A 14,937-nucleotide genomic window follows, 5' to 3' on the forward strand; every position below is an offset into this window, starting at 1 on the left:
GATCAGTTACTTCGCTCTTGACAACTACTGGGGACTTGGTATCTTGGTTCCTTCTGTTCCCGGGCTCAGAATCAGAACTGCTTCCCCAAAGGAGTTCTCCTGGGAGAGGAGGGAGGACTGTTTCTTTACTTGCAGTAGCATTCTCAGCACGAAAATACTGTCGAGCTTAATGCCGCACAGTCAAAAAGTATCTTAAGATACATAAGCACATATGAAAGCACACTTAGGAAATGTTTTTATTCCAAGTGTTCCTGCAGCCGTGGTGAGAATTTTACGACTTGCTGTAGCTTAGCCAGCGGGCTTACGCTACAGACCGAAGCCTTCCGGGGGCTTTGCGGGGCCTGTGAATGCTGGATGCCCGAGTCCAGGCCGCCACACTGCTGGACCCCCTCTCTTTGTATTCTTGAGATAACGTGGTGGTTGTCTTCTTTTTCCTCGGCACTGCCCTGGCATCCGCCGGAGTCTCACCTACCGTCTACCCTCGCATTCGTTTCTAAACACGCTTTAAACTGTTTTTCCTGTGGTGCCTCCAAAGCTTCCCTCCTGCGCCTCCCCATCTCCCCCGGGCGGGAGTCGGCCCAGACCTGATGTTTCACGCCTCCCCACAGTAGCTCTCGGAAGTCCTTCCAAGCTTTTCTCCCATTCCAGTCTGTTGGCTCCAATCTGGACCGGTCCCCGGGCCCTTGCAGAACATCCTGGGCAAACAGATGAGGCCTAGCCGAAAGAAGTGCAGCTTTGGAGCCGAGGGCACCTAGGTTTGAGGACTGATGCCACCACGCGTTCGGAGTTCCTGAATCCGTTTCCTTGTCCCTGAAGCAGAGATGATCTCTGCTTTGCGGAAAAACTAGGAGGAGGGATGGTGGATGTCGCGAACCCAGCTCAGCCCTGGTGCTCAGGATGTGTAGCTCTCCTTGTGTCATTTGCCTCAAGTCATTCTTTCTGTCCAGAATTCTCTGCTTGCCGTTCTTATGTGTGAAAATCCTACCCATTCTTTACACAAGGCCTTGTGCAGGTATTCCCTCATGGTTGGACTACCCCAGCCAGAGCCGCCCCAAACCCTCCCCTTGCTCTATACTTCTGTAGCGCCCACTCGGTGTCGCTCGTGATGCTTGTCTTAGACCAGCTTCTGTCGTAGGTGTTGGGATACGGGTCTGTGGCACATGGTCTCATTCACGGTCGGTGCTCAATAGCGTTTGCTTAGGAGATAACTCAACAGTTCCTATTGATTTTGCCGTGTCCGTGGATGAGAAAGCGGCATAAATAGTTCCAGTCAAGTGCTATTTCAGAAATACGTCTGTTTGATTTTGAAGTCCCTTCCTGCCACCCACCTCCCTGCCTGCTGCTCCCATCTTGCCATCCTCCGGATGCTGGGGGACTCCGCTGCTCAGCCCTCAGGCTCCTCCCCTCCTCTCTCCGCTCTCGCTGCCGAGGCTGGTGTTTCTCAGGTGCTCGGTGGAATTTCGGTGTGGTAATAATTCTTTATTATGGAAGACCGCACCATACGTCGTGGGACATTTGGCATCTCTGGCTCGCGCCCATTTAATGCCAGTGAGGTACCCTCTTACCCTGAGTTATCAGGCAGCCAGAAACACTCCCGCACGTGGCCTGATCCCCCAGTTGGAAATCACTGCTGGGTGATATCATCTATTCCCAGCGGCTTTGATGGTCGTTATTCTAAAGATTCTGGAACACGTCTTCTCAGTTCCTATCTCTCCTGACGCCAGACCTGCTTCACTAGCTGTTGACTTGCTCCTCTGCCCGGTGGTCTCATAGTATCCCTTGACGAGGGGGGGCCACATCTCCTCTCCAGGTCTGCCCAACCTCATTGAGGGACAGCTACATTCTTTTTTTCTTTTTTTAACTTTTTTTTAATCTTTATTTTTGAGAGAGAGAGATACAGAGTGTGAGTGGAGAGGTGGGGGGCCCGGGCAGAGAGAGAGGGAGACACAGAATGTGAAGCAGGCTCCAGGCTCTGAGCTGTCAGCACAGAGCCCGACGCGGGGCTCGAACTCACAAACTGCAAGATCATGACCTGAGCCAAAGTTGGATGCTTAACCAACTGAGCCACCCAGGCGCAAGGGACAACTACATTCTGTTGATTGCTCTGACCCAACACTTTGGAGTCCTCCTTGATTCTTCTCTCTCAGCACGTGCCTCAAGGCTGTATCTTTTTTTTTCTTTTTTTTTTTTAATTTGAGAGAGAGAGAGAGCGCACAAGCAGGGGGGCGGGTCAGAGGTAGAGAAAGAGAGAGAGACTCTTAAGCAGGCGCCACTGCTCAGTGCAGTGCCCAACATGGGGTTTGATCCCATGACCCTGGGATCATGACCTGAGTTGAAATCAAGAGTTAGACACTCAACCGACTGAGCCACCCAGGAGTCCAAGGCTCTATCTTGAGCTATACCCATGTCTGACCTCCTCTCTTTCCCCTACCTCTAGACCGTCTCTCTCCCGGCTTGCTGTCGTCCCTCTCACCGGTCTCTCGCCACCTTTATCGTGTCCATACCAGAGGGATGCTGTTAAACCTGTTTGCTCGTTATCGCCGCTTGACTCAGAACTCTTCCCGGTTTCCCTTCTCACTCAGAGTCCAGACCCGAATTAGAGTGGGCCCCTGGCCCCACCCTTTTCCTCTTCCCTCCCCCTCCCCCAACCACACGGGCCTTCTTGCCCCAGATTTCTGCTGGCTCGCTTCCTTCAGATACCCACTTAAATGTCACCTTCTCAGAGGCCATCCCTGACCGCTTTCCTTCTCATTCTGCTCTATTTGTCTCCATCACTCTCAGACTTACCTTGTATCTGGGAGCATGTTTGCATACTGCTTATCTCTTCCCTGCCCTGCAGTCTGGGCTCCGTGAGGCTTGCGGGCCTCTTGGTCACGTTCTATAGTCTTATCACCAGAGCCGAAAGGTGGGCCTGGCCTGGAGGAGGGCCCGGACACCAGGTCCGGACGAGTGCATGCGACACACAGACGCGCATTGCACTCGTTCTCACTCCATTGTTCTCGTGTCTTCCTGCTCCAGCATGTTGCGTAGGCGCAGTCTTGACCGAGGGGCAGCGGGCAGGCCACCCAACATCGTTGCAGAACCTCCCCCAGGCACCCACTCAGGGCACTTACCCTAGGGGCACTCGTTGGGGGACTTCAGCTGTCCTGGCTCTTGCCCCTCCCCCTCCACGTAAAGTAAATCAGCCTCTGAGCCATGATGTAAGGATTTCGGTCTTCCCTGATGTTTCTGTGGCTTTTCTCCATCCCAGAGCCTTCAGGGCCCCACTTGCTTTCCCCATGACTCAGAGACCTTCTCATCTTGGTCCCCAGCCCATGGCAGAGTTGAAGGACAAGGACGGTGCCGGAGGCAAGGATGCCGACCGTTGTCGGGGCTGACAGCCTGACGAAACTCAGAACCTTTTAGCGATCTGTAGGCGCTCCATGTAGGGGCAAAACCTATTGGCCGCGGTGTCGGAGCAGAACACGTCCATGTTCTCACAGTAATGATGGCTGCCAGTTGGTATTAAGGGGAACGAGCTCTCCTTCGTTAGCACCCACGTGTATCGGGTGTGATGAAAGAATCAGTTATTTCATCCCGCACAGAACATGAACGTGACTTCTTTTATCATTGAGGAAACCCAGTCGCGTGGAAGTGAAATAATGGGCCACGGTCACCGTACTCAGAGGCCTAGAGAGTTCTGATGCTGAAAGGAATGAACTGTACCTTATCTGGAAAATTCTCTGCCGTGGGTTGTTCCCATTCCCTCGGCATGTTGGCTTTGCTGCGCCCTTGTCCCATTAGGAGCGGACTGTATTTTCCATCACGCTCGGCGTGCCAGTGAGCTCACGGCCAATACTGACCTTGGCTTGGCGTCTGCTCCGTGTTTCCTATAGGATCAGCAGCAAGCCCGTCAGTCCCAGCTTGCTCAGGACGAACGCGTTTCACGCTCCTATCTCGCCCTGGCAACAGAAACCGTGGACATGTTCCATATCCTCACCAAGCAGGTCCAGAAGCCATTCCTCAGACCGGTGAGTGGAAACTTCGGGGTGTTTGTTTTGGGTGTCGAATTCCACAGTCAGGCTCCGGCACCTGTTACTAAAGGTGGTTGTGGAGATCCTGGACGTTGCAGCTCACAGCCACTAAGTGAAATTTTGATACTGGTTTTGTTCGCAGTTATGCGAGGGGATAAAGCACTCTGAGGATAGACGGAAGGCTACAAACAGTCTTTTCCAAGATAACTCAATTCGCTTTCTGCTTACAGAGCACACGGGATCACTAATGTTGAGGCTGTGACATATTTTTATCATTATCGATTCCTGTGTTGTATCTATAGGAGACATAGAAAGTCACGTCAGTTGGAAATTAGAGTCTATCAAGTGGAAATCACTGATACTGGGTAAGATCTTCGGTTCTCCTAGCTGTAGCTTTGCTACACTCAAGAAGCCAAAGGGTAACGAGAGCCATAATTACGGTTTATGACAGATCAAAGGTAGTCAAAACATTTGGCCTTGATATTATTAATAAGATCGGAGTCCTGTTTTTGAAATGGAAACTGAGCCACATGACCGAAGATCGCTGCTTGGTGTTGGAGCTGCCGCACGGCGCAGAAGCTTTGTGGTGTGGCCGGGATAAGGGTCGTGAGGAAGGCCAAGAAGGGGCCGGGAGCCGGTGGTTAATTACCTGGCAATATGGACAGGCTGACAGTGGAATGTAACTTGGTTACTCGTTTCCTCCAATTTCCACTTTCACCGCTTCGTTCAACAGTATCGCCACACCCTGGCCTGTGTGCATCTCAGCGAGGAGTCTCCCCCACCCCTTCCCATTTTCCATTTCACATCTATTTATAAAAGAGCCGTGGAACGTGAAACAAAACTGAGCTCACTATTGAAAGCACGCGGACACCACGACTAATTTAAACAAGATAGTTCAGACCCTTGCTTCCCTGGGGTTGGCAAATGGAAATCCTTTCAACTTTTTCTACGGAGGCCAGAGTAAATTATTAGGCATCGTGGGCCGTACGGTCTGTCCCAGCTACTCAGCTGTGCTGTTGCAGCACGTAAGCGGCCACAGACAATATAGAAACCAGTAAGCGTGGCTGTGTTTCGGTAAAACTTTATGAAAACAAGCATCAGGTCAGATTTGGCCCGCAGGTAGCAGTTTGCCAATCCCGGCACTGAACTACGTTGTATTTTAGTTCAGTGACCCCAAATCAGCAAGTCTTTGATTGTTAGGGAACTGTGATAAATTATTTGAGACTAAATTGTCATAGAGCCTCTTTTTGGTTCTGAGTTCTTCATTTTTAAAGGAATTTATTGAAAGCAAAGTCTAATGTTTTCACGTCAACTAAAATTAATTTTTTTCAAGGCCTACTTTTTAAAAAAATTTTGTTCATTTATTTTGAGAGAGAGAGAGCGAGCGTGAGCGAGAGCCCAAGTGGAGGAGGAGCAGAGAGAGAGGGAGAGAGAAAGAATCCCAAACAGGGTCCGCAGTGTCAGCCCAGAGCCCAGCACGGGGCTCGAACTCACTAACTGCGAGATCATGACCTGAGCCGAAATCAAGAGCCGGACGCTCAACCGGCTGAGCCACCCGGGCGCCCCTCAAGGCCGTTCCTTGACCTGAGCTATCCGCGTGCCTTGGCCGTAGCCTTCCACACGCACTCTTTGCCTGTGCCTGCTTCGATGCATCCTTTTCCTTTGCCACACAGTTTCGCCTTCTTCACTGGCTAGCTCAGACCTCTCCCGCTTGGGGAAAAATAAGACCCTGCCAACTATATCCTGTCCTTATCACTCCTGTATTTCACAGTTTCCTAACAGTCAAATACAGGAGCGCTTCACTGCGCAAAGGAGGTTCTCGAAAAGCCAAATTTCAGTTGGATGTGTATAAGTGCAATCATTAAATGTAATGAAAACCTTGTTCTGTGACTTTTTTTTTTCTTTTTTTTTTTTTTATGGCCTGGTACTGTCTAACCTGAGGCAGGATTCCTCCTGTAGGTTTGCTTGAAGCACACGTGCCCTACTGTACTAAGTACTGGGACATCGGGTGGGTTCTTGCATATTGTTTATATTGGCTACTTGTTTCATTTAAGTGTGCTTTGTCTCTCACCTGCCACATTTAAGATGATTTAAGACATAAACTTTATCTTCTGCTTCTTCTGCATTTCTCCTCTCTTGGCCTCTGATAATAAGAACGGTGCACCCTGTCAGAACTGTCAGACGCTTTTGAAATTTAGAAAAATAATGCATCAGGGCGCCTGGCTGGCTCAGTCGGTGGAGCATGCGACTCTTGATCGTGGGGTCATGAGTTCGAGCCCCATGTTGAGTGTAGAGGTTACTTAAAAGTAAAATCTTGAAAGAAAACGAATGCACATACAATGGCGGCTAAATGAACATACCAAAAATTTCTTTGACTTACGTTATGATGATGGGATTCTGAGTGATTTTTCCCTCTTACCTACTTCTCAATGAATTTGGAGTAATCCTTGTTTTTTGTCACCGAAAGCATGAATTTAAAGCAAAGGTCGCCCTTCCGTTGATATTTGTAGATATTCCATCAACCTGCAACGTTATTAAGTGTTAGAATTATCGGGTTAGAGATGGAGAGTAAAGACAATTTTGAGCGGAACGTTCTTCTTCAGCTTACGATCCACGGCACATATAAGGGATTCTCTGCAGATTAATCCGGCCCATTCCTGTTCCTCCGCTGAGATGGGAGTTTTGGTCCTTCTCGCTTGTCTCAACAGCTTGAATTGTCCTATTACCCTGTGATTTCCTAGGAGCTGGGACCCCGACTGGCTGCAATGCTCAACTTTAATCTTCAGCAACTCTGTGGCCCCAAGTGCCGGGACCTGAAAGTAGAAAACCCTGAGAAATACGGCTTTGAACCAAAGAAGCTGTTGGACCAACTGACAGATATTTACCTGCAGCTGGACTGTGCCCGGTTCGCCAAAGCCATTGCTGACGACCAGGTCGGTGCCCGGGGGGGCCAGGCCATTTCGGGGGGAGGCCGGGGTTCAGGCTGCTGAGCTGGGCGACCAGAGGTGGCATCTCTGTGGACTTCCGGGCAGACCCTGTGCAGTGACGTACCCACCTGTCCCTGGATTTTCCCCACTTGAAATCAGAAAGGCAATTTTTATTTATTTATTTATTTATTTATTTTTAATTTTTTTTTTTAACGTTTATTTATTTTTGAGACAGAGAGAGACAGAGCATGAACGGGGGAGGGGCAGAGAGAGAGGGAGACACAGAATCGGAAGCAGGCTCCAGGCTCTGAGCCATCAGCCCAGAGCCCGACGCGGGGCTCGAACTCACGGATCGTGAGATCGTGACCTGAGCTGAAGTCGGACCCTTCACCGACTGAGCCGCCCAGGCGCCCCAGAAAGGCGATTTTTAAATTGTGGTTTGGGAAGTTTTTAGTTGGCAAATGGAAATAATCACCACCGCGGCCAGGGGAGCTTGTCTGACGTAAACGAAGATGGATCAGCTCTTTTTCATTGGGTGTAAAAGAAAAAGAGCTGACGTGGCTCCCAGATACGTCTCCAGTGGAGTTCTTAGCCCGTCCTGCTACGAGCAGCAGGCCCATCACCTTCCCACAGAGGCCCGGCTTTCCCAGGGCTCCAAGCCTGCTTCCCAGGCCTTCGCTTTAGTACTGCCGCCGTTGTGATTCCAGGTTCCAGACCTCGTGGGTGATCTTCATGGTCTTCTCTCTCCTTTATTCCTCGTGTCCCCTGTGAGGACGCCGTTTGGCGCTTGGCATTTCCGCGGCTGCCGATGTAGTCCAGCCCCACCCCCTTCTGACTTCTCTCCCTCCATGTTCTTCTGGCCCACGTCATACCAGCGTCATAAGAGCTGATTGTTAATCAACCGAATACCAAGTTTTAACCACTTGGCGTATTTTTGTTGATGTGGTCCTCACAAAATCCTGTGGTGTAGGTTCTATTAGATTCCTCATTTTTACATGAGGAAACTGAGGCACAGAGAGTTGAAGTGGCTTGCTCCCGGTGGCGCCCGTGCCGTGGGATAGAGGCAGGATTCAGACCCAGTCAGTCTGGCCCTGAGCCTATATTCCCAGCCCCTCAGCTTTCTGCTTAAAATGCCCCAAAATTCCACACTCACCTGTGTCTCCATCTTTGTTCACACACTCTCTCCAAATATTACTCACGTTTCAGGTTAACCAGCAGTAGGGATTCTAGAAGGTTCTTTACCCATATCTCATCCAAAGGAATCATAGAAAAATAAGGAAATAGCGGGTATTATTCTTTTTAATGTTTATTTTGAGAGAGAGCATGTGTGCCCATGTGCAGGGGAGAGGGAGAGAGAGAATCCCAAGCAGGCCCCACACTGTCAGTGCAGAGCCCAGCACAGGGCCCGATCCCACAACCTGAGCTGAAATCGAGTCGTACGCTTAACCAACCGAGCCACCCAGGCACCCCTAGGTACTGATTGTTTGTTTGTTTGTTTGTTTAATAACAGCTCTATTGAGATATAATTCACGTATGTGGGTACTTTGGGACATAAGCAAGAGAGTTGGTCTTGACAAAGTGCCTGCAAAGGAAAAAAAAACACACGTCTGAAGCAGTTTTTCCATAGAAAGTAGTGTATCAGAGGGGCTTAAGAGTTTGCCGTTATTGGGGGGGGCTGCTAAGATGTGTTTCTAGCCTACAGCCTGTGATACCGCACATTTCTAGAATATGGAAGGGAAGTGGTAGTCTGGAGGGAGAGAGGGGAAATGGGGAAGTACCCCCATCCAGAGTGGGGTGTCTGCTTGGGGAGCAGGCCAGCTGCGGCTGGGCTTCTCTAGCCTCGCCAGAGGTCAGGGTGCGAAAAGTCCCCAGAGACTCTCGAGCTTTTACTGTAAGTGACTCGGGAGAGTCATTAAGTGTGGTCTCGCTGTGGCTGCCACATCACAAGTGGTTAACATCACAAACTTTGCAGCGTGAATAAACACGGCGAGACAGTGAAAACCAAGTGGGGGACAATACCCGGTAAGGCCTGTGGATTGTCGTGGTGGCCTGTGGTGGCACCTGGCTTGCGTCACAGATGGCAGTTTCTGCCCAGTGGTGCATGGGTTCTCTTGAGTGTGTAAACAGCCCTGTTCTTCCAGACTCAGGAAGCAAACGCACACGAGTGCCAGTGTCCCAATGTAGAGAATAGTGTTTTAAGTGGATTTCTTGGCTTCCTTTTATGGTGTGGTATTTGTTCTGATTGCTGGGTATTTTCCTCTTACATTGGTTGTAAGCTGATTAGAGTCCTGAGGATCATTTGGAAGAGGGTTTGAGGACTGGGGAAGAAAGGGTGGAAGTTTGCAAAGCTCCAGAGGAGCAAGAATTACGATTTTCTCCTTCGGGAGCAGCGGCCTTGGTTTGGTCTGGTGTGTGCGGGAAGACAAAGGATGAAGAAAAGGGCAGCCATGCGAGGAAGAAGAGCTTCTCTCCCCGCCAACCAAGAATGGGCTAAGCACGCGTGTCCAGGGCGCCTGGGTGGTTCAATCAGTTAAGCGTCGGACTCTTGACTTCAACTCAGGTCATGATTTTAGGGTTTGTGAGATTGGTCCCTGTCAGCTCAGAGCCTGCTTGGGATTCTCTCTCTCCTGCTCTCTCTGCCTCTCCCCCGCTTTCTCTCTCTCTCTTTCTTTCTCTTTTTCTCTCTAAAACTAAATAACCACTAAAAAAAAAAAAAAAAAAAAAAAAGATAAAGAGCCTATCTGAAGTCACACTTCTCCCATCCAGTCTTTCCTTTTTTTTTTAATTGAGGGGAAATTCACATAACATAAGGCTAACCATTTTATTATTTTTTAATGTTTATGTATTTATTTTGAGAGAGAGAGCTCAAGCAGGGGAGAGGCAAAGAGAGGAGAGGGAGAATCCCAAGAAGGCTCTGCACCGTCAGTACAGAGCCCGACGTGCGGCTTGATCTCTATGAACCGTGAGATCGTGACCAGAGCCGAAATCAAGAGTCAGACCCTCAACCAGCTGAGCCACCCGGTGCCCCAAGATTAACCATTTTAAAGTGTGCAGTTCAGTAGCATTTAGTACATTCACAGTGTTATGAAGCCATCACCTCTTTCTAGTTCCGACATTTTATCCAAACAGCACCGTCAAAAAGAAATGCCACATTCATTACGCAGTCGCTGTCCATCCCCGCCCCTTTGCCCCAGCCCTCGACAGCCATTAATCTGCTTTCTGTCTTCATTTTACATAATTTTGGATTTACCTGTTTGCCTATTCTGGATATTTCACGTAAATGGAATAAGATAATACACTACCTTTTGTGTCTGGCCTCTTTCATTTAGCATAATGTTTTTGAGGTTCATTCATGTACATGGCCTACTGGCTCATTCCTTTTTGTGGCCCAGTGAGATCTCATTATGTGAATACTCCACGATTTGTTTCTCCATTCATCCATTGGTGGACATTTGAGTTGTTTCCAACTTTTGGCTATTATAAATGTGGCTGCTCGGAGTGTTTGTGATGAAACACTAGAATACCTGTCTGTAATTCTTTTGCGTATATACTTAGCAGCAGAATTGCTGAGTCATATGGCGATACTACATTTAACTTCTTGAGGAAACGCCGCATTGTGTTCTACGGTGTACGAACGGATCACGTACAACTGTTCTAATTTCGATTTCTTCATTCTCACCAACGCTTGTTATTTTTTCGTGGTTTTTTTTTTTTTTTTTTTTAAATAGTTACTCTAGTGGGAGTGAAATGGTACTTCGCTGTGGTTCTGGTTTACATTTTCATAATGGCGAATAGCATTGAACATCTTTCCATGTGCTTCTTGGCCATTTGTATACCTTCTTTGGAGAAATGTCTGTCCAAGTCCTTCTCCATTTTTTTTAAATGGATTACGTTTCTGTTGTTGAATAGTAAGAGCTTTTTTTTTTATATATTCTCGATATAAGACCCTTATCAGATACACGATTTGTAAATATTTTCACATCTGAGTTTAGAATGACTCTGGAACATCCTTGAGGTCATCACATCTGAGTTTAGAACGACTCTGGAACATCTTTGAGGTCAAGAGCAGCATCTTTACTTCATCTCTCACCCAACCCACATCGGACTCGAAGCGATGGCTTAGTAACGGGCGTTTGCTCCAGGCATTGACAACGTTGCTCCTAGAGGCTGAATGCCACGTCCCCTCGGTGCGGGCTCCCTTTGATTTCTAATAATGCTCACCACGCTGCCCTTAGAAGTTGACTTATAAGCAAGCATAAGTTGTTAAAAAGTCGTCATCTTTTAAGAAACCGAACGGGTGATGTTTCACGAGGGTGGCCAGGTGGCTCCTTGTTACAAAGAGAAGTTCAAGGTGAAACCGCCTCTGATGCAGCAGTGCCCAACCAGCAACAAGCCCCTGTGCAAAACATTTTCATTTTGCCCTTCCAACCTCTTATTCTGTGACCTTTTGGCCACTTCTCCTCTGCGCCCCTTCCCAAAGAGACGGAGAGTGGCTTCCGGTTCATGATAAGTCGATGTCAGATAAGGTAACTGCTGGATCAGTAATTTAGTTTCAGAAAACTATACCGGAGGCTCTCCGAACTTTTCAGGATTGTGCAAGATGGCTTTCAGGATTTCCGCTAGGTCGAGGCCAGCGTTCGCCCTTCCCTCTGTCTCCCCCTCAGGTGCTTGAAAGTAACAGGGGGCATGGGTGCCTGTGAAGACAGGAAATGGACACGTGCACTTTCTTAGAGACTGAGGTTTACAAAGGAAAGAAGAAGGATGGAGGAATTTCAGTCCCACACTCTAAGAGAATACAGACCCTGAGACGAATTCATCCTGCAGAGATTCGTCTGAGTCCTTGGATGGGAAGGACCGCTCAGCGGGTTACGATGCCGTCCTTGGAGTCTCGATCGGTCCCCTCCTCCGTCTGGATCACTGTCAGTGAACTGACAAGTGGCCAGTGTTTTTGCCAGAAATGCAAATTAGGATATACTGTGATATTTTGAAATGGCAATGATTTCTATGAATTAGGTACCTGTGAGGTGGGTGTCACCACGCCCATTTTACACCCAAGAAAACTGGGGCTCAGAGGGGTGTGCCTAAGACCACCCAGCGCTCGAGGAGACGGTGGAGCCAGAGTTCGAGTCCGACTGCAGCTGTGGTGGGCACTTGTCCTCTAGACCGTCCCCCGTGCTCCTGTCAGCAGAGCACCCGACACTTCAGCGTTGAGCCGAGAGATTGACCTCGAACGGGAGAAAGCTCCTGTCGACTGGGTACCGGGTCGGGCTGTTCTCACCATGTCTGCCTTTGGCGGAAAGAGCCGCCATTTGCTGCCAGGGCCCAGTGCCTTGCGAGGCCTCAAACAGACTCGATTTTCAATTTCTTTTTAACATTTACATTTTAAAAGAAATGAATGTTTACTGTAAAATAATTCCACTATTTAAAAATTCCCCTCATTTGCCTCACTCCTGAAGCCCTCCTCAGAGGTAATGACCTTGTACAGTTTGATACGTATATTCCAGTCTTCCTGCGTTCATAGCCATGTGAGAGTATTTATATATGTGTTATCATTTCAGGGCTGTTTTATTTTTTCACGTTTAGTTTTCAGAGGCGGGGAGGGGCCCAGAGGGGAGGGGGTCAGAGGATCCGAAGCAGGCTCTGAGCCGACAGCCCAGAGCCTGACACGGGGCTCGAACCCGTGAGCCGTGAGATCCATGGCCTGAGCTGAAGTCGGATGCTTCATCGACCGAGCCCCCCAGAAGCTCCTACATGGGTCGTACTTTAGGCGTTTTCTGCAGCTTGTGTTTTTCCGCTTAAAATGTATTTGTCTCCCGTCGTCTTTCCTCACTTGCAGAGATCCTACAGCAAAGAGCTGTTTGAGGAAGTGATCTCGAAGATGCGGAAGGCAGGGATCAAATCCACGATAGCGATCGAGAAGTTTAAACTCCTAGCTGAGAAGGTGGAGGAGATAGTAGCCAAGAACGCACGCGCAGAAATCGACTACAGCGACGCCCCAGACGAGTTCAGAGGCAAGCGGACCGCTCTTTCCCTGCCGAATTCTTTGATTGGAGTTACCCCGAAACGCGTAACACAAACAGACCGCATTCTGTGCTTTTCATTTTTTTATGGTGCGCTAGAGTTGCTCCTTGAGGCACGCTCTCTGAAATTACATTTGCCTACTTTTAGTTTCTGTTATCAATTAGAAGCGAAAAGAAAGTCCTTGTCTTGATTTCAAACTAGGAAACCGCCGGGAAGATTCCAGGATCAGCCTTGCCTTGGCAGGAGGGGATTTCCTGCAGATCCCCAGCTGCGGGAGCTTCCTGTATGGCCCTGGTCCTCCTCCCTTGTTCTTGCCCCCCAGGCGTAGCTGACGAGAGTGCTCTCCCCTCCACCAGGGGCGCCGGGTGTGCCTCTGTCTTACGCTGACTTCCAGCTAAACTTGGGGGCCTAGTAGGACCATGCGAAGCAGGACAGGCTTTGTTTGGCTTTCATTTTCAGTTTTCGGCTCTGTGAGTAGAGTTTGCTCTTGGCTCTGTCTCCGTAGACCCTCTGATGGACACCCTGATGACCGACCCGGTGCGGCTGCCCTCCGGCACCATCATGGACCGCTCCATCATCCTGCGGCACCTGCTCAACTCCCCTACAGACCCGTTCAACCGACAGATGCTGACAGAGAGCATGCTGGAACCAGGTAGAGGAGGGCGCGGCGAGAGTCACAGTGCCCGAGGCCGCCGGGCCCAGCTGTGGCGCCCGAGTCGTGTGTCCGAGGTTAATCAGAAGGGGAGACCTGTCAAATCCAGAAGCCACACGGCGTCTGACGCTCGATGGAAAAGACACAAAACATCCTTTGCCCTTTTTTCCGCCGCCGGAGCCTGGGCCTTCCCCAGGCTTCGTGTCAGTGAGGGAGCGAAGGGCCCGGTCTTTCGCGTACACAGACCTGCACGCAGCGGCTCCCGGGAGGAGCCCTCCCGCCTGGGGCATTAATCCTGTCCTTTTCTTTTCCCAGTGCCAGAACTGAAAGAACAGATCCACGCCTGGATGAGAGAGAAACAGAACAGCGATCATTAAACCGTCCCCCGTGCCCACCCTCTGCTCGAGGCCAAGGCCAGCCAGGCAGAAGCAGCGTCGGTGGCGGATATGCTGTTCAGATGTTGGAGGCCCAGCGCGGCGGGAGACCCCGAGAGCCCACCCAGAGCGACCAGACGGTGGAGATCTGCAAGGTCACGGAGGAGGAGAGGAGCCCGAGTCCTGTACATATATTTAAGTGACACACATGGTCAAAAGCTTGAGGGACACACTTTACGATTGCTTGTGTAATAAAACTCGTCCTTCTTACGTCACCATTTGGGGCTTTTGCGACGGAAGTCTCTGAGTGATTGATGGCAGATGGGTCTGGACAGCATCCCCTTCGTCCTTATTTTCCCCCCTAAACCCGATATCCGTTGATTTGATTGTGATTAGAGAACCTTGGACATTTTGCTGCTAAAGAATCCTTGCCCTGCTCCCCTCCTGACCCTACTTGCACTGCTGTGGATTTTTTTAAGAGAAGCAAAAACAAAAATAAACTCCTTCCCCCACTGGCCCTCCAAACATATACTCTGTGAGAGAATTGTGCCTGCAACAAAGTGTTCATCCTGGGATCGTATTTTTATATCATATTCACATATTTGTTTTTTTAATTGGTGTTAGATGACATGATTAATAAAAAAGGCAAGCTATTTTCAGAATTTGAATTTCAGTTTTTATTTTTATTTTTTCCTTTTGAAATGTCCCTTTAAAGTTTTTTTGTTTGTTTTTTTTTTTGTCTTTTTTTTTTTATTCTGAACAAAATGAGAATCTGTCACTCTGGTCCTTGTAGTAAGGCCTCTATTAGGGATCTGAGGAACAGTACAGCCGAGGAAGTGTTCAAGTATATCAGGATTTACATGACTTATGGATTTTTTTTGGGGGGGGGAGGTAAGGAGGGTGGGGGACGATTCAAAACCATTACAGGTATCCTAGGGGGAAAATCAACT

General features: G+C 49.2%; 1 protein-coding gene across 3 annotated transcripts in view; it reads left to right on the forward strand.

Moving 5' to 3' along the window:
• The window catches only part of UBE4B (ubiquitination factor E4B), a 119,783-nt gene extending 105,693 nt beyond the window's left edge, over positions 1 to 14,090 (forward strand). For all 3 annotated transcript variants that reach the window (XM_042996170.1, XM_042996168.1, XM_042996169.1), the window contains 5 exons: positions 3,876 to 4,010; positions 6,755 to 6,946; positions 12,777 to 12,951; positions 13,467 to 13,613; positions 13,929 to 14,090. In XM_042996170.1, coding sequence (XP_042852104.1) covers positions 3,876 to 4,010; positions 6,755 to 6,946; positions 12,777 to 12,951; positions 13,467 to 13,613; positions 13,929 to 13,990 — 711 coding nt within the window. In that variant the 3' untranslated portion in view covers positions 13,991 to 14,090. The remainder of the gene's footprint in view (positions 1 to 3,875; positions 4,011 to 6,754; positions 6,947 to 12,776; positions 12,952 to 13,466; positions 13,614 to 13,928) is intronic.
• The last annotated feature ends 847 nt before the right edge of the window (positions 14,091 to 14,937 follow it).

Source organism: Panthera tigris, chromosome C1, assembly GCF_018350195.1.
Source record: "Panthera tigris isolate Pti1 chromosome C1, P.tigris_Pti1_mat1.1, whole genome shotgun sequence".
Lineage (NCBI taxonomy): Eukaryota > Metazoa > Chordata > Mammalia > Carnivora > Felidae > Panthera > Panthera tigris.